Raw genomic sequence first — 25,488 nt, 5'->3', positions numbered from 1 at the left:
TCACAATCTGGCTTACCTGATTAGTGCCTGTCGCCCCCACTGGAATAGGAGCTCCCAGAGTCAGGGGTTTCCTCGTATTGTTCCCACTGTATTCTGGTACCTAAAACATCTCTAGGTGTTTGGTGAATACATGAGTAAACCCCAGTTTCCTCAACTATAAGAGGAGTTTGAGCCACATGGTCTCTAAGGTTCCTTCCAGTCATAAAACTCTGAGATGTTTTAAGGGCTGCCAGGATTTGTGCCACTCCAGAATCCTGCGATGGGAATGCTCATCACCACAAGTGACCCCCAGGTATTCTCCTGAGTGTGCGGCACGAATCTGAATGATTCTGAATGTGAAAGCCAGAAGGAAAAAAGAAACTCAAGGTCTCCTTTGCCTTTCTCAGGCTCAGGCTCAGTGCCCACCCTTCCCCTCCAGGGACCACTGACCAATGACATCCACCTACCTGCTCTGGACGGACTTGGGAGTTGACCAGAAGGTAGACAACTGAGTCAGACAGGCCAATGCTCTTTATGAGAAACAGTGACAGTGTTTCCTCATCTTTTAGGACATCTCGTATTCGTATTCCTCTTCCTGCGTACGAATGAAGAAAAGAACAGGGTGTCGGAGGGGAGATGGGTCAAAAAAAGGAAAACATCTAGAATCGATTTCTAACTTGACTATCAGAGGAGGGCCCTGTTTTGGGCTCCCTGGGAGCGCCTAAGAGTCAGGGCCCCTGCCAGTGGCAGTCACAGCATTTACTGCTGGAGCAGACGAGCCAAATTTAGTGAGAAGGCACACAGGGTGGAAAAAATTAGGTCGGGGTGGTGGTCATCGGATGCTTTGTGGAGTTGGTCTTGGACAGTGGGGTGGGGTGAGGAACAGTTTTGTCCCCCTGGAAATATTTGGCAATGTCTGGAGACATTTTTGGTTGTTACAACTGGGAAAGTATTGATACTAGTGGGTAGGGGCCAGGGATGCCACCAAACGTCCCACAAGGCACAGGACAACCCCGTTTCTCTGATAAAACAAAGAACTATCTGGTTCAAAAGGTCAATAGCGCTAAGGCTGAGAAAGCCTAGTCTAGAATAGGAGGAGAATTAGTGCCATTGTCATGGGGTGGAGAACCCTTCTTGGTGTTTCTGTCGGCTCAGCTGTGGCTCTAAGCTCAGGGTATGGACATGTACTAAGAGAGATCAGGCTGTCTGGGGCAAGAAAATCTTCAAGTGGGGAAAGGGGGATTGGCCTGTTGCCTGGGCTTGCAGTTTCATGCCCTGATCAGCCCAGTCACGTTCTTTCAGCTCCACTCAAAACCTACTGGAAGCAGAATTTTCTTTATAAGGAGGCATAAAGGACTTCTAACAGTTGAGGTGACCTTGGGGCAAGTGACTGAACCTCTCTGTCTGCACTTTCCACATCTACCTCTTAGGATCGTTGTGGGGTGACTTGGGATAAGGAGTGTAAAGTGCTTATTAGCTCCCAGCTCAAAAAAATGCTTGACCTGATTGCATTAATATTATTCTTACCCCTCCCAGGGGAGGCACACCCACCTTCTCTGCTTGCTTCCAGGGCCAACATTCACTCTGAAGCTGGCCCACTGCTACAGTTCATGAGGCACGAGCCAGAGAAGACGGGGACGGGCCCAGATATTTATGAAATCATTTCAACATTAAGGGAAAGCATTTGGGTTGCATGAAAACAGTTATCTCTACATCACAACTTCTCCGGGAGCCTGGCTGACTGCTTATGTCTTAGTTCTTCTTTAACTAACTTTAATCATCAAATGCTCCTGTTCCTTCCAGGCTCTAACACCACAGTGCTCTTCCTCCCCAAATTCTCCCCAGGCCGCCAAGAGGCCTAGCTCCCCAAGTGCTTGACAGTCACCCTTTATGTTCAGGTTGTGACTTTCTTTGTACATGCCTTGTCCAGATTGATGTCGCTGCTAATTTCCTCTTGAAAGGGGATGGGCCAGCCACAGGCCTGCCCGTGCAGCTGGGGCAGGGGAACCAGCCCCGAGGTTCCACCACACAGCAGCCTCTCTCACCACGATGGATGTCCCTTAAGAGTTGTACTGCCAGGTAGCTCAGTATCACTACCTTTTGCTTAGGAAAAGCCCAAAGCCTTTAGGGGAACCTGACTATAATATATAATAGTTCCTTTTATCTTCAGTGGATATATTCTGAGCCCCCACCACAGTGGTTACAGATAGTACCAGACCCTATATATACTATGTTTTTTCTTATACATACGTACCTATGATGAAGTTTAATTTATAAATTAGGCACAGTAAAAGAATATCCAAATTGCCAGCATCACTGGTCTTGCACTTTGGGGCCGTTATTAAATAAAATAAGAGTTATTCTTACACAAGCACTGTGATACTGCGATAGTCGATCTGATAAGCTAAGCTAGACAGCTAGTAAGTGACTAACAAGTGGGACACCTGGGCAGAGGAATGGTTTCCATCCCGGGTAGGTTAGCCCGAGATTTCATCATGCTACTCAGAACGGCACACAATTTAAAACTTATGAGTTGTTCACTTCTGGAATTTTCCATTTAATATTTTTGGACTGTGGTTGACCACAGATAACTGAAACCATGGATTGGGGGCATTCCCCCAAGAGAGGGGGATGGTTCTGAGAGGGGCTGGTTTATTTTCTTCTTGCCTTCTTTCCTTTTCAATAACATATGTCTGTCATCTTCCAAACCCAGCTTCCTTTTTTCTTCCCCTGGGGCACCAGCTTGGTTATTCATCTTCGAATCATTTCTTTGTATACAGCATTATACTATATCCTCTGGCCTCCAGCAATGCAACCCCGAACACACACACACACACACACACACACACACACACACACACACACACACACACACACACACACACACACACACACACACAGGCTCTTGAGAGTAAGGAGCTAAGGATCCTGCTTTTATTATACTCCCCATCATACCTAGCAATGCTGGGCACAGAGATGTAAGCCCTCCAAGTCACCTCTATCTGACACCCAGCATTAGAGCCTGACATGGAATCAGGTCCTTGGTAAATGTCTGCGGAATGACAGGTGACACCCAATAAATATCTGTTGTCTTGACCTGAGAGTCAGGGCCCTATCTGACTGTGTAACTCTTCGTTATTCTTTAACTCCCTCACCTGACCTTACATACAAATACCTTGCTGGGGAGAAGGGACAAAACAAGGGAAACTGGGAGTGACTTCGCCCTGGTCCAGCTTCTCAGCCAGGTGCCTGGCCTGCTGTGGCCCTAGGGAGAAGGGGCAGGAGCGTACTGGTTCAGCACACCTGAGGAGGGCCGGGGCCACCCTGTTCGGAGAGCGTGGGGCCGAAAGTGTAAGCAGAGGCCGATACCAGACAGCAGCTACACCAGACTCCCGAGGGAGAAATGTGAACTGGGGGCCTGAGGAAAGAAAATTAAATGTAGTTTAAAATGTGGTTCTTCTTGTTCTCTTCCCTGGGAAGATTAGAGGCTGGGGGAGGGGGCCGCTGAGGCCCATGGAGGTCAGGGGAGCTGAGGCTGGGGTGGGGGAAGCCAGGAGAAGGTGTGCGTGAGGCTAAGGGGAAGACAGCGTTTAAAGATGATTGAGAGACTGCAAAGCTTGCTTGGGGGTGAGTGGGGAGGGGGCTTCACGGCTGGTCTTTTACCATTAATCCTCCTCTGCGGAGAATGCAGTACTACAGGTTTGCTAGGAAAGGAAAATGCCCTGGGTCACCATTGGCATACTTTCCCAGGTGACCGGGAACTGACAGGCAAAAGCACACCCCAGGTACAGCCGCCCACCTCGCTTTCAAAGGCTTAACCCTCCACTGCAGCTTTGGGCTGAAGAGTCAATGCTCAGAGCCGGCAAGGTCCCCAGGGGACCCTGGGACAGACTCTGAAACCGTCTTCAGTTCTGACGGTGGACTTCAGTCCCCGGCCTGGAATTCCTTCAGAGACTCTGTCTCTTTCTGGGGGATGGTCCCCTTTCCCCTCTCATGGCCACCAAGGTCAGGGGTTCTGCAGAGTCTGTGTTCTCGGCCCCCAAAGTCCTTTGGAGAGCCTTGGCTGGCCTTCCCTGACTCAGTTTTCCCAGAGCCCTGAAGCTGCCCTCTTGAAGGGAACGTTCGCCGACAGCCCGAAGGCCGGCAGAAGGAGCACCTGCGCCGATTCAAAACTAGTCCTGCGTCGGGCTGGGAAGGAGTGATTTTGGTTCTCATATACAGGCTTGAAAGACCACAGAGACATTGTGGTTTGCAATGACTTCCTTTATATTTCCTCCCAGCCGGACTCCATCCGACAATCAGAAAACAAAATGAAATATCTGCTGGATGAGTGGGGTAGACAGTCATTCCAGGGGTCGGATAAGCCCGTGTTCTCATCCGCTTGTTTAACCTTGGGGAAAAAAATGCTTTCTTGTTTGTGCTTTCCCATTATTTCCCTCACTATTAAAATGCTGACTGTGCTCATACCCCGCAAGGCCCCTTAAGCTTGAGTTAAGTAAAATCTTAGTAAACTTCCGAGCAACAAAGAAGATAGTTTGTAATCTGGTTTTACTACATAAAGTATATGCATTACTACCTTTGAAAGAATTAGAATGTAATGAAGCAATCTTAACGGTCATCTGATCATATCTGTGTCCTTTATCACTCCAATGGGGAGAGAAGGGAGAAGGTGGCCCAGCGGGAGGAGGATCAGGTTCTCCTTGGAGAACTTTCCCCTCCTGACTCCCCTGTGCTCTTTGAAGCCCCCCTGCTTCCCTCCACCAGCCCCCCACATGGTGTGGTCACTGTCCACTTGGTCCTTCCACTTCTGCCCAGGGAGCCCTCAGGGGAGGGCACTGGTCTGACCACCTCTCTGTCCCCGGGGACTGGCACCCTGCCTGGCTCGGTGGGCACTCACCAAACATCTGCTGACTGCGCTGCATGCGTGAGGAGCCCTAGGGAGTTGGTTTGTACCATTCTCCCCGAGCAGAAGCTTTTCTATCCAGCGCCCTCGTCCCCTTGGATGTCCCTTCCTCATCCTTGTCATCCTCCAAGATCATCCTGACAGTCATTTCCCCGTCTCCATCCTAGGAGCAGACATCTCCCAGAAGCAACAAACCACTTCCTTCGCTGCCTCTGAGCCCCACCCCTGAAAAATTTTTTCCACTCCCAGGACTGCAGTGACCCCTGGGGTCCTGGCAGCCCTGTTCTCTTCCAGCTGCTCATGTGCCCCTGCAAGGGGATGTGGTCCAGCTGGTGCCCAGGCCACTGCTATGGCCAGTCTCTCCGGCCACCTACAGAGGAGCCTATGGCGGATGTGACAACCACGCAACATTCACTTGTGCTCTAAAAAGAGATGTCAGAGTGGTTACTGGGTTTGGGTTTTGCTTGTTTCTAGTTCTTCCTCTGGGGAGGAGGGGCACGGGAGAGGGAGCTCCCCCACCCTTCCTCCTCACGCTTCTGGCCTCCAAGTGGCTCTCCTACCCACACCACCTCAGGGTCCAGCCAGCGTGGCCTCTCATTTCCTTGCCCTCCCCATCACCTAACCTTCACCTCCGCTCCACTTCAACAACCATGGCCACACCTGGGGGCTTGTTTTTGTCTGTCCTGCATGCCTTTGAAATCCTGAATTCGCATATTTCACATTCTGACCACATCTGTCAATCTTTCCATCCTGCTATTTTCTCAGTCCTTAAACAGGGTCATGGAGCCCTCCAAGACCTCTATTCTCTTGCCCCTCCATTTTCCCCTGGGCAACTGCAGGACTTCTGGCTTCTCCTCCGTCCGTATGCAGCCTGAACCCGATCCATGTAGTCCAATCACCACCCTCCTGGACTTTCTGTGGCACCTCCCCACCAGCCCCCAGCCCTCCATCCCCCCCCACTCTGCGCCTGCTCTGCCTCAGGGCCTGGGATGCTGAATATTGCCAGAAGAAACAGAATAACTGTACATATTTATGTCACGATAAGCATGTGCTCTGACCTCCCGGGCTCCGTACTGCTACTTGGCATTGCTTCCACACGGTCCTGGGTAGCTCCCTCTCTAGGACTCTGTGAAAGTATTCCACACCTTTACCATGCTCCACAAACTCCTCCCCCTGCGTCCAGCCCTTCACCTGGCCTCAGACTTCCCAGAGCACCATCACTCTCTGCATTCTCCTATCTCTGGACTTACCTGAGATGAGACCTTTCCTGCCCTCCTTCCCAATTTCCCACCTTCAAGGCTGGCAGGAAGAGGAGTTCTCGCCAAGGTAAGCCTCGTGCTGCCTCTAGGTCCCATACCTTCCTGCACCCTCTGGTATCTTTTCCAACCAAATCTCCAAACTCTTTCCTGTATCTTCAATCTCTCTGGTGGAGAAGGCAAGTGAGAGGCGAGTGATAGTGAGAACACTGAAGCCCACCTCACCTGCAATCCTCTCGGGGTGCGCCCGGAGGGTGTTCATGAGTTGTGACAAGGTGCAGAGCTCTGTCCAAACCTGGCCGAGGTGCTGGCTCTCTGGTGCGCCCATGAGGAGTTCTTGAAAATCTTGATAAACCCTTGCCAAGCTGTAAGAAAGAGCCTCATCAATAAAGACATAGCTGTCGTTTTCATCAACATCATTATCATCATCATAACACCTTGTGTAATTTTTTAACATACCACCTGCTTGACCTATCTATTACATTATGTATTCTCTCAATATTGCCAAGGCAAAGGAGAAAGATATTTTTACTTCCTTATACATATAAGACAACACGGGCAGTGAGAAATTTGTTGTCAAAAGTCTTCCAACTTTGCCAGGGCTGGGTCACCTCTCAACCCCATTCTCTATGTGTTTCCTGTCCCAAGAACCCTTAAATAGGATGATATTAGGAGATATTACTGGAGGCTCTTCCCAGCCAGTACCCACTTCTCTGAGACCTGCCCTTCCAGCCATTCACATGAGCAGGTTCTAACAGCCATGCTTAACCCGCAAAGTCCTCTCTGCATGCACGTACACACACACCCCCACCAAGGCTGATGGACAAGAAGAATAAAGCTGGGCTAAGCAGATCTGTTCCCAGGAATTTGAGTGGTACTCAGGGATGCTCTTCCGATTGCCCAAGCTGAGGGGCCGTGAACTGGGCAACTAGCGCCAGCCCAGGCATTGAGAAGCAGGGGATACTGGTCCACGGAGAGAGGCAAATGGAGTAGAAGCCCAGAGGGAGGCAGAGAGGCTGGACCTTGTAGGCCCAGACAGGAGGGGAGACCTCCTGACGGCTCTCCAGTTCTTCTCCCACTCCCTGAGGACTGCCTTGCTGCTCCTGGCTTTTCAAGAAGGTCTAGTGTCCAAACCATATCTTTCCCTCTGAGGCTTAAACTTGTTTAAATGTGTTTCTGTGCCTTGCAAGCAAATAAATATTTCACTCATAATGTGTGTGTAAAACATGAAACCCAGACTTCCTTGTTCAAATGCTGAGTACAGCTGGAGTCTGAAACCCCTTCCCTTCCCCAGCCCCCACCTCTCAATCTGTAGACACTGTCAGTGCCAGTCCCACCAAAGCTCCATGCAGCCTCCACTGAAATGCCTTCAAGTCTCCCCTGATCCCATCATGTGACCCATGGGGTCTCTAGGCAGGTGTTTCTTCTCAGGCACCTCAAGGAAGCTCAAGCTGAAAGTACAGACTGTAAATTAAAGCTTCCAGGTGGTGTTTGCAGCCATGGGAGCCCGGCTAAGATGCCATCTGCTGACTTTCCCAGGAAGATGGGTGTTCTGTGTTCCCTCCTCTATCTTCCTATCATCCAGGGGTTAGCAAGCACATTATAGGCTTGTGGACCATGCAGTCTCTGTCACAACTACTCACCTCTGCCTTTGTAGGGCAAAAGCAGTCGCAGTTTGTTCCCAGTGGGGAAGGCTACCTCTGAGTATTAAGCTGAATTACCAAACGTTCTTTTTTTTTTAGTCAAAATGCAGTTTTGTCCTGGAGGAATTATATCCAGATCTCCTCTAAGGAAAGAACTGGAGTAACCAAATATCTCAGTTTCCATCTGATTTGATGTTTATACAGGTAGGTGAAGCCTACTCCCCAACAAGCCTTTGTTGGTGAAACATCACAAGTTGCAGCTCGAGGTCAGCCCAGTGGCTGAAGGACAATCCTGTCCTCAGCCCTGAGCCTCTGTCTATAGAACATGTTACATCAAGTCCCCCTACCTCCTGCTCTGAGAGGGAATTCCAAAAATAGACGCTTTTCGTATGGAATTTGACCTGAATTCGATCCCAGACCAGAGGTCATTAACCTGGAGTCCACAAGTCCCCCGAAATCATATGCACAGTGTAATGTTTTTTTTGTGTGTGTGTGTGTGTCCATCTTTCTTGGGAGAGGGGCCATCAGTTTTCATCAGATTCTCGGAATGGTCGTCAGCCCCACAGGTTAAGAACTTCTGCTCTCAGGCAGTACACTAAGATTTTGCCAACCAAGGGAACTGATGGCATTTATGACAGAGGATTTGGAAATTGTCTTTGTCTTCCAAGAAGCAAACTTCACCTTGTAAACTTGATTTCGTTCACCCTCAAAAGGTTCCCTGACATTTTTCTTAGCCTTTAGATGTCCAAGAAGGCTTTTAAAGGAACAGGGATCTCTCAGAATCGATCCAGCGTGGAGAGTGATGTAAGGGTACAGAAGGGGAACTGAGGTTTTTTCATCCAGTGACTCCATCCAGGAAGGTGAATGACCTGGAGGCAGTGGACACATCTCAGCAGGGGGCTGAAATTAGACTCCAAGTCACATCTTGGGGATATATGAACCAAGAAATTGTGTTCTGTGGCCTTAGTTTGAAGCATTTTCCTCAAGTGCCCTGACAGCTGATACAATGCTCCAGAGAGGAAACATGCCCTGCTCCTTTGAGTTTAAGGTTTCAGCAAACCACAAAAACACTCTCTCAGCGTCACACGCTCTGTGTGCTCACACATGAACTCCAGGGCAAGATGAGAATAAAGGGTGCACAGCTTCCTCCTGGTATGGTGGGAATCTCAACACTTACATGGAGTTGTTATAGTTTGACACAATTCCAGGAGATTCTCCCGGGGTGGGACTTTGAAAACAAGGATTGTTCACATTGCAGAAAATTCCCTGGAGCCATGGCAACATTCCTGCTGAGGGCATCGCCTTGTTGGGAAAATGGCCTTTAAGACAGGAAATGAAGACAAGGAGTTAGTCATTGACACTAAGTAGGATGCAGGCCCTAGGATCTAGAGCCTCTGCAGGAAGGACCCCTGCCCTTCTGGTGCTTTCCTTCATTCACCAACACTTAAGAAGCAGGGGCGGGACTTCCCTGGTGGCGCATTGGTTAAGGATCCGCCTGCCAATGCAGGGGACACGGGTTCAATCCCTGGTCTGGGAAGATCCCACATGCCGCGGGGCAACTAAGCCTGTGTGCTGCAACTACTGAGCCTGAGCTCCAGAGCCCGGGTGCCACAACTACTGAAGGCCGTGCGCCTAGAGCCCATGCTCCACAACTAGAGAAGCCACCACAATGAAAAGCCTGCACACCGCAATGAAGACCCAACGCAGCTAAAAATAAAATAAATAAATAAATTTGTTAAAAAACAAAAAACGAATCAGGAACATCTAATATATGCCAGGCCCTGTGCAGAGTGCTGGAGACAGGGTCTCTTCTCTCAAACTCCCAGTGTAGTGGAGAGATGGACAAGTGTCCTAATAGAGGCATGGATGGAAGTGTGAAGGGGGAACAGAGGAGAAGCACATCGTTTTGGTGGGGGGATGGGGAGGGGCAGAGAGATGTTAGCGCAAGAAGCCTCTGCGAGTTGCTGATGCTTGAGGAGGAGAAGAGGTCCATCTATTCCTTCCACAACTATGTATTGAGCATCTACCCCCAAGCATGCAAAAGGGGGCCCAGGCGCAGGTTATGGGCTCCTTGTGGGGTGAGGTAAAGAGGCAAGAGTTTGATGCGCAGGAGGCTGTGTCAGAACTTGGGGCCTGAAACTTAAAAACAAGAAGTTGAGGAGCAAGAATAGGGGACTGAGCAGCTGTGTGTAACTCCTGAGGCCCTCACCTCAGCTGTCTAGAGCCAGAAGATGTCATCCTGGCCAGAAACCAGATGAAGACTTTCTCTGAGGTGCATAGTACAAAAGAGGTACTTACAGGCTCATCTTCGGTCCCAGGACACCTCTGGGGTCCAAGAAATACTATATTATTAGTATACTATTTTTTATCCCTTCTCATTTTTCTTTAGCAACATGTCTCACATATCTCTGAGCTGTCTCCAAAATATTTCAAAGAACTCATCTATAATCTGCTCCCTTTGAAGTTAGGAAGAGTTTAGGTATAGGAAAAAAACAACCAAATAAAAAATAATTACACAGTTCTTCAGTAACCACATGTAAGTATTTGCATAGAATGTGTAGGATTTAAAAGTTAGTTTGCATAACGCCAATGAATCTCTGTTTTCTGCATCGTAGGCATAAAATGATGATAAGCAGATCAGATCCTGGCACCCCCAGCCCCCAAAACCTTTCTAAACAAATGGATAGGCCCTCCAGGCCTGCCAAGGCTCCCCCTGCCCTCACCCCCATTATGCTTACATTCATGTTGGCTGTAGAGTGGGTTGACATTCCTTAACCAGATCAGGACCAGAAATAAAGATAAAGGCCACACAAGTTCCACCACAAAGCGAATCTGGGAAAACAAAACAAAAAGAGAGAAAGACCAGTGATGCTAAGAGATTACAGGAAACATACCCAAAGCAGACATACTTCATTTCAGTGCCTGTCTATGCAACAGGACTTTGGTTGTGGTATATTTACCTAAAGGACTTCCTTTTTTTAAAATTCCATCTCCCATACTGCCTCTACTTTGATATATTAGACTAACGAGACTTGGTGTCCCTCTGGGTTCCATTCTGCCTCTATTTTAGAAAACTGCATTAGCACAGTACTTTCGTCAAAGGTCATCAAGATATGCCCTTGGACGTTGCTGTGCACATGAATGCAAATTCTGATTCTGTAAGACCCCATCAGATCTCACATGTCTAACAAGCTCACAGGTAATGCTGATGCTGCAGGTAGTAAAGGTATCCTTGTAACCTCTCCTTCTGCAGATGAGGAAACAGAGGCCCAGGAAGGGCAGGTGACCTGTGCAGTGTCTCATCAGCAGTGACAGCATTGGAACCAAAATCCAGCCTCCTGTCTCCCGGCTCAGTGCTCTTCCACATTCCCCCCACTCCCACACACACACCGGCCCTGTCTTCTTCTAGCGCTGCTAGACTTTGCATATGAGGTCACTGAATGAATGAATGAATGAAGGTGCAAATGCCTCTGTGAACTACTGTGATCCACAGCAAAGTCAAACCCAGAAATCTGGGTATACCAACGTTTTCCTTCAACAATTTCTTGTTGCTTAAACTTATGCCACCGCAGGATTTTATAATACTGGAAGAGGTTGCTGACACCGACATACAATTGAAAGTAGGTATTTAAATTTAGGTTCAATTTAGAGTTTAAGGACTCTTGACTCCAAAGGAAGGAGAACAAGTTGGTTGCTTCAGCCCACACCCTGCGGCATTGCACATGAGGGTATGGGTGGAGGTGTGGGATTATTGGGGGAAGGGTGGGCGGGTATGTATTGGGGAATGTAATAGTTCTTCTACCCAACCCCCATTCCAGAGACCTGAGGAAGGAAACTCATAAGATTTAAAGGAGAATTAAGGCAGATGGCTAAGAATAGAAATGTAAGTATATATAGATCTGCTAGGGGCTATTCTCATGGTTTTAAATTTAACCCTTTGTTGTTCCTTCCAAAGAAATGTACTTAAACTCTCAGCAAAGTAGTGGACACCACAGCAGGTGCTCAATAAACCTTTGTTCCTTTTCTGCTGGTGAGGTCTGCTGGCAACTGAATTATTACAAATCATAACAGAAGTCGAAGAGGGTAAAAAAATAATACATTGAAGAAAAAGCAAAAGGTGTTCAGGGTAGGTGGTGATTATGCAGTTGTAACTTTTTACAAAATGTTTTATCCAAAATATGTCTAGGGAGGATGTTTTAGAGGAAAAACTCACACAAACATTATGGGAAGAAGAAAGAATAGAAGATTTTTCCTTAAGGTACATATTCTCCCCGAAAATGGCAAAACACCAGTATTGGACAAGTCCCATCCCGTGTTAAGAGGACTGACCCCAAGCATACTTGATAGCCATAGAAATGCTGGCAGTCCCCCCAGGTCATGCAAATCAAGGGAGGAAGAGTAAAGACTGTCCCCGGTGACCCTATCTCACTGTTAACAGCTTCATCCATCTTTGCTGGGTACTAGCCAGCACAGCTGTTCCCACAGCAGTGCACTTCCCCTGTTTTATCACTCATCGTACTTCAGAGTCATTACTCCTTCATGAAGGTGGACCCCTCACTAGCTATAAGCTTCCTGAGGACAGGGACCACATCTATTCTTGTCACTACACCCAACACAGGGCCAAGCTTATAATAAGTGCCCAGTAAATATTGGTGGAATGAGTGAGTCTCTGTCAAGACTGGTCTAGGAGGCTTCTCTGGAAAGCTGGAGGTGACTAGAGGCTTAGGTAAACAACCGTTTGCAGACTTAACAAACTGTTTTCCCCAGGGACGTGTATGCTGGCTTCACGCCTTCCATCCCAGGTCGCCCTGTCAGTGGGCAAGGTTGGGGAGCAAGTTCCACAAGATAGCAATGTGAGTGATAGATGCAAGCAATGAAACCAAAACTTATTCGTGGTGTCCTCACCAAGGAAATGAGATAAGCAGTCCAGATTCCACACATTTGACTCTTCCTTAAGACAACTGCTTGCAAAACTGGCTTCCTATCTAGTAAGTCAGCCACCTTCCATGAAGCAATGTCTATCTGGGAATTGCCTGGTGTATAAGACATTGATGTTGATTTGAGAATGGGAAGAACTAGGTTAGGAGTCACTTTAGGGCTTGCTTAATCCCCAAGTCTCAGTTTTCTCATCTGTGAAATGGGACTATTTTGTCCTACAGCTTATACTGAGGGTTAAGAGTGTGTCAATACCAGGGGTTCTTAGCCAACTTCACTCCCTATTAGCTGTACAACCTTGGGTAACCCATTCTACCTCTCCATGCCTCAGGGTGTCTTCTGTAAAATGGGGGTGATATCAGGACCTACCTCTCAGAGCAGCTGTGAGGATGAAATGAGTTCACTGTGTAAAACACCTAAAGCAGAGTCTGGCACGTGGTAACATTCTATCAACGTGAGCCATTTATTATTGACTCTCACAAGGCTCACAAGGACATTGTAGGTGACAGCACATTATAAAGTCTGAAGAGCAAGGAGTTATAATTTAAATTATCTGCAACTCCTAGGTCTGCCCTCCACTCACATTTATGTTTCCTCCTTTTCTCCTTCTCTGGAGTCAGAACTGCTCAGTTGTCAGTTTGGAAACATGGGGCTTCCTGAGAAAACTAACCACACACTGTCCCCTACTCCATATGTTAGAGGACCTTGGACCATGGGAGGGTCAGCCAGCCTGTCTTACCTGTCCCATGGATAAAATTCCTAAACTTAAGCTAGTGCACCTCATCTCTCTTTGCCATGTAAGTCACACACTCTCTCATCTACTCACCCACTCACTCACTCACTCTTGTATTTTTGAAGTATCTGGTCTTTGGAAGTCCACCCATCAGGAGGAGGCCAGATCAGAATTTTCTTTTCCTCCTTCATCCTTTGCCTAGTGCTAGGACTAGTACAGATTTGCAGGTGTTCCTCTTCACCATATCTCTGAATTAGGGCTGCTGTTTTCTGCCTATAGTCCCTGCCTCTCCAATGATCACCTTCGTTGACCTAGGTCTGCGGTTCTCACGCAGCTGCAGGCAGGAATCCTGTGGGGAGTTTGGGCCATGCCCCACATCAATTACACCAGGATGCCTGGCCGTGGGACATCAGCTCGTTGTCTTTTGTTTGTTTTTTAACACTTCTCAGATAGTTCCAATGTGCAGCGGGGGCTGAGAACCACTGGCACAGGTAGTGGTTGGTAATCTTTGAAAAGCATTTTTTGAGAAGTCAGTGTTACTGCTCCAACTCTGCAAGCATTTGTTTTGGAAGGGCTGCATTTCACACTTCACTCCCTGCACAAAGACCACCGGCAATTCTTTTCTAGCCCTTCTAGCCCGGCACGTCCTCACAACAACCTCTTCTCCCTCCCCCAGAATTGTGGACTCAGCACCCCAACCCCAGAGCGGCATCTTTGTCCTTGATGCTCAACTGTGCACAGGCATACCCTAGGGAGAAATTCCACAGTGTAATTAAAAACATGTTTTCAGAGCAGCTCTGACTCCCCACACCCCTTCTCTTTAAACATGTCTGTAACTTTAATTAAGCCCAGCCGAAGCTCAGAAGGGGCCGGTGGAAATTTTTTTTTCCAAACTGGTATTTCCTTGTTCCCTTTTTTTTCCCCTCCCCTCCCCCTCTCTTTACCACTCAACCTACTTAGGGGAGGAGGGGTCACAGGGAAGGGCAGAGTCGTGCTTGTTGTTTTAAATCTTGGCCAGTTAGGTTTTCTTCCCTCCTACTCTGTTTTCAATTTGAAAGCGGGTGGCCAAGTTTTGAAATGAGCTGCAGGATTCTCCCTTCTGCACCGAGAACCCAGACAGGGTTCTCAGCCTGGATGAGTATGACCCAGGACCTGGGAAGGCTTGGAGCTGGCGGCCCAGCTTCTCCACACCTGCCAGGTTTTCCTCACCTAATTCTGGTCCCCAAGTCAAAGGTCACAGTGGTACCAGATGTCCAGGTCTGGGGTCCGAGAAATGATAAGCCCCGTACTCTCATGAATCCTTAGGCTTCCCCAAGTATCCCGCCCTGATATGGAAGCTGGGACCGGGGAGATGACAACAAGGGGCCCTAGACTATGGGCTCTAAGGGGCACGAGACACATCTAATGGTCTTTATAAACCGTCCCAACACAGGGCCTGATCCATCGAAATGTGGGCGCACACGTATTTGTCTCCACCAGTGGGAGAGTCTTACCTCTGGAAACGCATGCTCTGGGAACGACTCCTTGTGGAGCCTTCTCTTACTCCTGCCAACCCCAGTCTCTCTTCTGAGCTCCCAGAGCTCATCCTCATCCCCCACCCCAAGCTTCCTTCTACTCCACAGTTGCACATGGTTTTCCACTCAGCAATTGTGCACAGGCACCTGTTTCCACCTGGCTCTGAATTCCATGAGGGCAGGGGCTGTCTAACTCACCTGGCTATATAGGACATAGAGGGTGACCATACAGCCTGGTTTGCCAGGTCCAGTATCAGTTTACACTTATTGTGCTGGTGCAATTATTAATTATTACTATTATTATTAATAGTGCCTCCTTTCACTTTTAAAACTACCCTGGATTGGATGATAAATTATACAGTCACCCTACCTTTGTGGTCTTCCTGACCAGCTAATTAGACGGGGCTTTATACATGGGGGCAGTGTGGGGTAACTGACATGTCTGCCTGTCCTGGAGTCCTGGATCCAGCCCCACCAGTCACTAACATCTGAAGCCTCAACAACCTCATCAGTACCCATGGCGGATAATAGTGGTAGCTCTCTCACGTAACTGAGGTGAGGGTTAAATGAGGTGATACTTAGTGCAGTGCCAGGCACTTACTAATACTTAATAATGTCAACAGAGGAAGAAAAAAAGGGAGGGAGGAAAGCAGAGATCTGAAGATTTTCATTTATGCTCTTAGTGATAAAGAGAGGAGGAATGGGGAAATTTGGTATCTGGTTTTTGCTCCTGCTCTGCTCACAATAGTAAACATCAAAAACCATGAAAGTTTGAGGAATTAAAAACCTAGGAGCTGAGTTATGGGCTGCATGTGTTGTATTTTTCTTTCTTAGAGTCACCATGTTGTGAAGGCAGAAGCTTCCAGAAAGTTTACAGGCAGCTTGAAAAGTTTACAGAAGGAGCCATAAGAGCTTTTACATAAGAGATTTTAGGGGCTGTGGGGATATCTCCATTATACCCAGACATCCTGGAAATTTTCGGAATGTGGGAGCAGAGGGGAAGCTAGCTGGAGGCACACCAGACAGAGACCTCAATTTCCAGGCCATCAGGATGTCATCATACAAATGTCAGCCCCAACTAGGTGCTTCCTGGGAGATTCCCGCAGTCAAGGTCCTCACCCTGAAAGGCCCCATCTCGCTGCAGAGGGGCTGGCAATGTGCTCCCCTAGGAAGCACACTGGAGAAGACAGAGTCCCTGAACAGGGGCCACCTACCAACACCAGCAAAAGGAAGCAGAGACTCTGAGGGCCTCTGAGCCAAACCCTGTGACTGAAAATAGGATTATTCTCTGTAACGTCAACATGCTTTGCCACAGGAATGGAAGCATTTCAGGCCAGCAGCTGTAGTCCTTGGGTACATTTTTTGAGGACCATGAAGAGCACATTGAGAGTCAAATTGAGTGAGAATATTAATTTCTCAGCATCCCATAGATTATAAGCATCATGCAGGCAGGGACCGTGATTGTCTTGTTGGTCATTGTGTACCCAGCACCTGGCACAGTGCCCGGCAATTATTAAGTATTTGTTAATTGCAGGTTCCTTTAATAACAAATGTTATTAAATGAATAAGTGAACAAATTTAGTAATGAGTCTGTTTCAATTTTGCCTATTTGCATTCTAGAAAGGAAGCTCCCAGAAATGAGAGATTGAGTCTCTGATTACCCCTAGCACTTGGCTCCTGGGATAGCAAATAACTTCAGTGCTAATTTGAAAATCACACCAGCTTTGACAAAGGAAAGCAGCCTGAGGACACTGGTGTCTCCCAGTAGGACGGGGTCCTAACTTTTCTTTCCCCTCCAGCCTCCCTAAGTCCTGCCCAAGCCATACAAGTGGGAAGGATCATCTGTGCACATGGTTGGATTGTGTCCCTTGCTGCTCCCTTTCATGCCAGTTATTAAGCTATTCTACCTCAGTCCCAAACCCTTTTGCCAGCCGGGGCTTCTTCCTCCTGGGTCTGGGCCTAAGACTGGGCTCAGAGACCCCAGCAGCAGCCTCATTGAATCCCTTACCCACAGGGCTGAGTTCCACCTCTGCTAACATCTCCTCTGTGTTCTCCTCTGTATTCCGCTTTCTCCCTTTGGTTCTCTCAGCTCTAGGGGTGGTAGCTGCATCCTGCAGTTGCTACCTCCATGTCACCCTGGAGTTCTGTCACATCCTCAGTTACCAGCTTTGTACTAGCTAACACCTCCTTGTATTAGAGTCCCTCTGACTGGACCCTGACTGAGACACTCATCACAGGTCTTCAGATGTTCCACCTGTTGGCCCCCTTCCCTCTCTAACTTTCTTTCCAACGCCCACAAAAACCCTGTCCTGCCCACACAAACCCACTCTGAATCGAGGCTTGGAAGAGATCTGTTCTCTTCTTCCCTACAGCCTGTCTTCCTCCCTGTCTCCTTCCAAGCTCTCCTGCTTTGCCTGGCTCTCTCTAATCCCAACCCTGCCCACCCCTCAATCCTCCCCCCTTCGTCTTCTCTCGTCTCCTTTAGTCATCTGGCATTGCCACGCCCCTGAGGCCATAGCAATGTGCATTATTTCTTTACAGTTATATATAAAGAAAAAATTTACAAAGGCCAGTCAGATTAACATGTATACCCCTGGGATCCCTGATCTCCTGTGGCTCTTGCCTGTTCTCAGGGGATATTTGGACTATGTTCCTTTTTCTTGCTCTTGGTCTCAAAATATATTTTGGGTTCTCACAGTCAGACTCGAAGTGCATAGGATCTGTGTCTTTTAAGTCCCTGGTCCAGCCCAGTCCCATGTGTGCTCACTGGAAGTCTCAGTAAACATCTGTAGTTGTTGATAAGATATCTCACTGAATCTAAGACACCATCAATTGTTAGATGCACTGTTATTTTTTGCACACTAAGAAAAGAATGTGTCACTTGATTGTGAGCTGCAGTCCAATTGCAGAAATGTGAAAAACCAGTGTGCTTTGTAGAACCAATGAAACATAGTATCATTGGATTGGAAAGCTCTTAGAGAGCATGGTTTTCCTTTGAGCCTGATCTTCAGGACTTAGGGCTCTTCCTGCCGCACAGTACGGCTGCACAAGGGCATATGGACAGAGGAGCAGGTTTAAAAAACAGGGGCAGGGGAGGGATGGGCAGGCAATGGATTCATGTTCAGGGCAGGCAAAAGCAGACTTTATAATATGGCTGTGCTGGGCTGTAGGTGGAAGGCAGCTACCTCAGGACAGAGAAGCACATCTTCCTGTGAAGGACATTTGTCAGAGAGGCTCACAGAGGAGCCAGACAGTTACCTGCTGCTTCAGTGATAAATGGCAACCAGCCCATTGGCTACTCACTTTACCCACTCCCACCCCACCCACTCTCTCCACTGTCTATTTGCTCCACACCTCCTCAGTGTGAGACCACAAGCTGCACCTGTTACCTTTTGCCTTTTCCGCAGGGTCCAGTTCTTCCAGAGCAGAAGCTTGATCTGTCTGGCAAAGCCCATGCTGTTGACCATGGAAGACCACTCCTAGCCCTCTGTCTATGGCTGGGGCTCACAGGCAGCAACAGGCATACATGGCACCCAGAGCACCTCCAGCTCAGGCTGCTGTGTCCTTCTCTGGCTGATTAAAGGCTAGTTTCTTCCTTCAAAGCATAATCCCTTTTAATTACACGTAATCCCTTTGTGGAGGAAAACAGGCTGACACTCCGTTGGCACCTTTTTAGGAAGACATGAGTAGCTGAGCACTAAGTGAACTGAGGTGGGGCCATTTCGTGGGAAACCAAGACCCTCAGGCTCCCTACCCCATCAAAGAGGTTTCTGGGGTTCCTGAAGGGCATGCCTTTGGGAATCTTCGACCTTTCAGTTTGGGACAAAATCTCTGTGCATAAATATAGTGCGGGCCGTGTCCTCTGAAATAGCCTGCCCTGAGCCAGCACCCAGGGATTGACATCTACTTTCAAGCCCAACTAGCCCACATGCCAGATCTGAAGTCATCCCTCCCTTTTTTTAACCCTTTATCTTGCTCTGTAGTGACTTTAGGCCAGCTATTTGCAGGCATCCCTGAGCTTAGTGGATGGCAAAGGATTTTTCTCTCTTGTGCTGAAATTGATCAACTAGTCATGGCTACCTGGAGCTGTGTTGGAAAAGTTGCTGGAACCCTCCACGCTCAGCAGAACAGGGCCTGCGACTGACCAGCCATGTCTAACGCAGTCCAGGCTTGAGGACTGGCAGCGGGTGGGTCAGCTACTGTCATTCCAGCTCACAGTGGATGGACTCGTCATTTGGAGGTGGATCCGTGATCCCAACGGGCATCACAAACAGAAGACTTCCTGCTACTTCACCACTAGGAACTTTTAGTCTCCACCTCTTCAAATCTTACAAGTTGATTCTCTTTGAAAGACTCTAGACCCTTGAGACCTTGATAGGGTGGAGGGAGAGCCATGGAGTAGGAATGGATGCTGACTTCGTGGAGTTTGTGATCTGGTTGTAGACATGAGACATGAACTTGGATAAGTTAACGAGTGTGATGGAATCCATGAGAGCATACGGGCTATGTATGGTGGGGCTTCCAAGAGGATGAGGATGGTTTCTGCTTAGGATATCAGAAAGGCTTCTTGGAAGTGGCAGCATTAAAGCTAGGCTTTGATGAATTACAAAATAACATTTTATAGCATTTTTATGGTTTACAGACCACTTTTGCATACGTTATCTCATTATATGCTTACTACAATTTTGTGAGGTAGGCATTTACTCTGTTTTACAGGCAAGGAACCTGAAGTCTAGTGGGGTTAAATACGTTGCTCAGGGTGACACATGACAACGTTGGGTTACTAAACAAGTCATTTAACCCCCCTGCAAAGATAGGGAGGCAGGAATAACTTATCCTACCCAGGGAAACACCAAGAAGTAAAGCAGGCTGGAGTGGAGGGTATGGATGGAGGAGTGCTGAAAGAGTAGGCTAGAAAGGGAGCCAGGGATCAGACTGATGAATTGATATTATTATTGACTCAACTGAGATTTCCTGAGCACCTATGAAGTGATCTCTGAGTGGCCCACAGGTGCAGGGCACACCCCAACAGGAGCGGGCTCTGGGCAGAATCGCTAAGACATTGTTGCATGCTACAGAATATGGGTTTTATCACGCAGGAGGCTATTGGAAGTAGGTGATGAAGAGGAGAGAGAAGTCAGTTAGAATGACTCGGGTTTAGCGCTTGGCTGGCTGGATAGTGAGGTGGTGGTGCCCATAACTGAGAGGAGAATGCCAGAGAAGGGGCCAGGGGATTAGGAACAAGTGGGAGAAAAGATGGGCTCGGATTTGATATATTGACTTTGAGGTCCCTACGATGACATCTAAGTGGAGATGTTCAGCAGGCAGTTCTGGGGTGGAAACATAGATTTGGGAATCATCAGCATATAAGCAGAAGATTAAGCCCTGGGAGTGATTAAGTAGATTCCCAGGGAGGACAAAGTTGGAGAGTATGTGGGATTGCTCTGGGGAGCTACAGCTGCTGAAGAAATATGCCTCCTTCCAAATTCCCCAAGGGAAGAAAAATAGTGGTGGTCATCAGACATCAGCTTTGTAAATTGTGTCCTGTCATAGTATAAAAATATTCATTTTTCTTTGAGTTACAACAGAAAAAGTTAAACTATGAGCACTTTGTTCAGTTCAACTGATGATACTCCAATGGCCTTGCCCCTACCTAACTGATGTTCTTGCCTGCACAAGTGTTCTTTTGATGTTGACCCTCTTTTTATCGTGCCAAAATATACACAGCATAAAATTTACCATTTTAACCGTTTTTAAGTGTATAGTTCAGTAGTGCCAAGTACATTTACATTGTCGTACAACCATTACTACTATCCATTTCCAGAAATTTTTAATCTCACCAAACTAAAATTCTATACCCATTAAACAATAACCCTATTCCCTCATCCTCCTGCCAAGCACCATTCTACTTTCTGTGTCTATGAATTTGACTACTGTAGGTACCCACCCATAAATCAAATATGATGTTCTTTTTGTGCCTAGCTTATTTCATTTAGTGTAATCTTCAAGGTTCATCCATGTTGTAGCATATGTTAGAATTCCTTCCCTTTTCAAGGCTAAATAATATTCATTGTCTATATATACCACATTTTTCTTACCCATTCATTGATCCCTAGTTATTTGCATTGTTTCCATATTTTGGCTATTGTGAATAATATTGCTATGAACATAGGTGCACAAATATCTGTTCAAGTCTCTGCTTTCAATTTTTTTGGGGGGGTAAGTACCCAGAAGTGGAATTGCTGGATCAAATGGTAAATATATATTTAATTTTCTTAAGAACGACTGTTTTCCGTAACAGGTGAATCATTTTACATTCCATCTGTAGTGCACAAGGGTTCCAATTTCTCCATATCCTCACCAACACTTGCTATTTTCTGTTTTGCTTTGTTTTGTTTTATAATAGCCATCCTAGAAGGCATGAAATGGTATCTTAAGGTTTTGACTTGCATTTTCCTAATGACTGGTGAGGCGGAGGCTCTTTAAATATTATAACTACACTTAGATGTGATCTCCACCCCACCCTCACCACCACTGCTCCCCCCAGGTAACTAGAGTTTTTTAAAAATTATGTCAAAATAAAAGGCTGTGTTCTTAGCTTTCTCAAATACCTCTGAGAATATGCCTAGTCAATAATGGTGCTGAGGAAGATGGGAGAAGACTAAGACGCGGAGATCACCTTCTTCCCCACAGATACATCAGAAATACATGTACGTGTGGAACAACTCCTATAGAACACGCACTGAATGCTGGCAGAAGACCTCAGACCTCCCAAAAGGCTCTTGGTGCTGCAGCCAGGAGTCAGTGCTGTGCATCTGAGGTGGGAGAGCCAACTTCAGGACACTGGTCAACAAGAGACCTCCCAGCTCCACATAATATCAAACGGAGAAAATCTCCCAGAGATCTCCATCTCAACACCAACACCCAGCTTCACTCAACGACCAGCAAGCAACAGGGCTGGACACCCTATGCCAAACAACTAGCAAGACAGGAACACAACCTCACCCATTAGCAGAGAGGCTGCCTAAAATCGTAATAAGTCCACAAACACCCCAAAACACACAACCAGACGTGGACCTGCCCACAAGAAAGACAAGATCCAGCCTCATCCACCAGAACACAGGCACCAGTCCCCTCCACCAGAAAGCCTACACAACCCACTGAACCAACCTTAGCCACTGGGGACAGACACCAAAAACAACAGTAACTAAGAACCTGCAGCCTGCAAAAAGGAGACCCCAAACACAGTAAGATAAGCAAAATGAGAAGATAGAGAAACACACAGCAGATGAAGGAGCAAGATAAAAACCCACCAGACCTAACAAATGAAGAGGAAATAGGCAGTCTACCTGAAAAAGAATTCAGAATAATGATAGTAAGGATGATCCAAAATCTTGGAAATAGAATAGAGAAAATGCAATAAACATTTAATAAGGACCTAGAAGAACTAAAGAGGAAACAAGCAATGATGAACAACACAATAAATGAAATTAAAAATACTCTAGAAGTGATCAATAGCAGAATAACTGAGGCAGAAGAACAGATAAGTGACCTGGAAGATAAAATAGTGGAAATAACTACTTCAGAGCAGAATAAAGAAAAAAGAATGAAGAGAACTGAGGACAGTCTCAGAGACCTCTGGGACAACATTAAACGCACCAACATTCGAGTTATAGGGGTCCCAGAAGAAGAAGAGAAAAAGAAAGGGACTGAGAAAATATTTGAAGAGATTATAGTTGAAAACTTCCCTAATATGGGAAAGGAAATAGTTAATCAAGTCCAGGAAGCACAGAGTCCCATACAGGATAAATCCAAGGAGAAACACGCCAAGACACATATTAATCAAACTGTCAAAAATTAAATACAAAGAAAACATATTAAAAGCAGCAAGGGAAAAACAACAAATAACACACAAGGGAATTCCCATAAGGTTAAGAGCTGATCTTTCAGCGAAACTCTGCAAGCCAGAAGGGAGTGGCAGGACATATTGAAAGTGATGAAGGAGAAAAACCTGCAACCAAGATTACTCTACCCAGCAAGGATCTCATTCAGATGTGATGAAGAAATTAAAACCTTTACAGAAAAGCAAAAGCTGAGAGAGTTCAGCACCACCGAACCAGCTTTACAACAAATGCTAAAGGAACTTCTTTAGGCAAGAAACACAAGAGAAGGAAAAGACCTACAATAACGAACCCAAAACAATTAAGAAAATGGGAATAGGAACATACATATCGATAATTACCTTAAATATAAATGGACTAAATGCTCCCACCAAAAGACACAGATTGGCTGAATGGATACAAAAACAAGACCCACATATATGCTGTCTAAAAGAGACCCACTTCAGACCTAGCGACACATACAGACTGAGAGTGAGAGGATGGAAAAAGATATTCCATGCAAATGGAAACCAAAAGAAAGCTGGAGTACCAATTCTCATATCAGACAAAATAGACTTTAAAATAAAGACTATTAGAAGAGACAAAGAAGGACACTACATAATGATCAAGGGATCGTTCCAAGAAGAAGATATAACAATTGTAAATATTTATGCACCCAACATAGGAGCACCTCAATACATACGGCAAATACTAACAACCATAAAAGGGGAAAACGACAGTAACACATTCATACTAGGGGATTTTAACACCCCACTTTCACCAATGGACAGATCATCCAAAATGAAAATAATAAGGAGACACAAGCTTTAAATGATACATTAAACAAGATGGACTTAATTGATACTTATAGCACATTCCATCCAAAAACAACAGAATACACATTTTTCTCAAGTGCTCATGGAATATTCTCCAGGATAGATCATATCTTGGGTCACAAATCAAGCCTTGGTAAATTTAAGAAAATTGAAATTGTATTAAGTATCTTTTCCGACCACAATGCTATGAGACTAGATATCAATTACAGGAAAAGATCTAAAAAATACATGGAGGCTAAACAATACACTACTTAATAACGAAGCGATCACTGAATAAATCAAAGAGGAAATCAAAAAATACCTAGAAACAAATGATGATGGAGACATGATGACCCAAAACCTATGGGATGCAGCAAAAGCAGTTCTAAGAGGGAAGTTTATAGCAATACAATCCTACCTTAAGAAACAGGAAACATCTCAAATAAACAACCTAACCTTGCACCTAAAGCAATTAGAGAAAGAAGAACAAAAAAACCCCAAAGTTAGCAGAAGGAAAGAAATCATAAAGATCAGATCAGAAATAAATGAAAAACAAATGAAGGAAACAATAGCAAAGATCAATAAAACTAAAAGCTGGTTAATGAGAGGTTAAACAAAATTGATAAACCATTAGCCAGACTCATCAAGAAAAAAAGGGAGAAGACTCAAATCAATAGAATTAGAAATGAAAAAGGAGAAGTAACAACTGACACTGCAGAAATACATAAGATCATGAGAGATTACTACAAGCAACTCTATGCCAATAAAATGGACAACCTGGAAGAAATGGACACATTCTTAGAAATGCACAACCTGCCAAGACTGAATCAGGAAGAAATAGAAAATATGAACAGACCAATCACAAGCACTGAAATTGAAACTGTGATTAAAAATCTTCCAACAAACAAAAGCCCAGGACCAGATGGCTTCACAGGCGAATTTTATCAAACATTTAGAGAAGAGCTAACACCTATCCTTCTCAAACTCTTCCAAAATATAGGAGAGGGAGGAACAATCCCAAATTCCTTCTACGAGGCCACCATCACCTTGATACCAAAACCAGACAAGGATGTTACAAAGAAAGAAAACTACAGGCCAAAATCACTGATGAACATTGATGCAAAATCCTCAACAAAATACTAGCAAACAAAATCCAACAGCACATTAAAAGGATCATACACCATGATCAAGTGGGGGTTGTTCCAAGAATGCAAGGATTCTTCAATATACACAAATCAATCAACGTGATACACCATATTAAAAAACTGAAGGAAGAAAACCATATGGTCATCTCAGTAGATGCAGAGAAAGCTTTTGACAAAATTCAACACCCATTTACGATAAAAACCCTCCAGAAAGTAGGCATAGAGAGAATATTCCTCAACATAATAAAGGCCATATATGACAAACCCACAGCCAATATCGTCCTCAATGGTGAAAAACTGAAAGCATTTCCACTAAGATCAGGAACAAGACAAGGTTGCCCACTCTCACCACTCTTATCAACATAGTTTTGGAAGTTTTAGCCACAGCAATCAGAAAAAAAAGAAAATAAAAGGAATCCAAATCGGAAAAGAAGAAGTAAAGTTGTCACTGTTTGCAGATGACATGATACTATACATAGAGAATCCTAAAGATGCTACCAGAAAACTACTAGAGCTAATCAATGAATTTGGTAAAGTAGCAGGATACAAAAGTAATGCACAGAAATTCGTGGCATTCCTATACACTAAGGATGAAAAATCTGAAAGTGAAATCAAGAAAACACTCCCATTTACTATTGCAACAAAAAGAATAAACTATCTAGGAATAAACCTACCTAAGGAGAAA

At 46.0% G+C, this 25,488-nt stretch overlaps 1 protein-coding gene across 1 annotated transcript in view; it reads right to left on the bottom strand.

Annotated features, from left to right (window-relative positions):
* The window catches only part of ABCA4 (ATP binding cassette subfamily A member 4), a gene marked incomplete at both ends in the record, with an annotated part of 143,058 nt that extends 124,640 nt beyond the window's left edge, over positions 1-18,418 (bottom strand). The window contains 5 exons of the mRNA XM_082663876.1: positions 447-574; positions 6,364-6,503; positions 8,959-9,100; positions 10,520-10,613; positions 18,353-18,418. Coding sequence (XP_082520002.1) covers positions 447-574; positions 6,364-6,503; positions 8,959-9,100; positions 10,520-10,613; positions 18,353-18,418 — 570 coding nt within the window. The remainder of the gene's footprint in view (positions 1-446; positions 575-6,363; positions 6,504-8,958; positions 9,101-10,519; positions 10,614-18,352) is intronic.
* Positions 18,419-25,488: the final 7,070 nt, after the last annotated feature.

The sequence above is a fragment of the Grampus griseus genome (assembly GCF_964374135.1).
Source record: "Grampus griseus genome assembly, chromosome: 1".
Classification (NCBI taxonomy): domain Eukaryota; kingdom Metazoa; phylum Chordata; class Mammalia; order Artiodactyla; family Delphinidae; genus Grampus; species Grampus griseus.
Note: the sequence above shows the minus strand (reverse complement) of the source record. Positions and strands in the feature narration are given on the sequence as shown.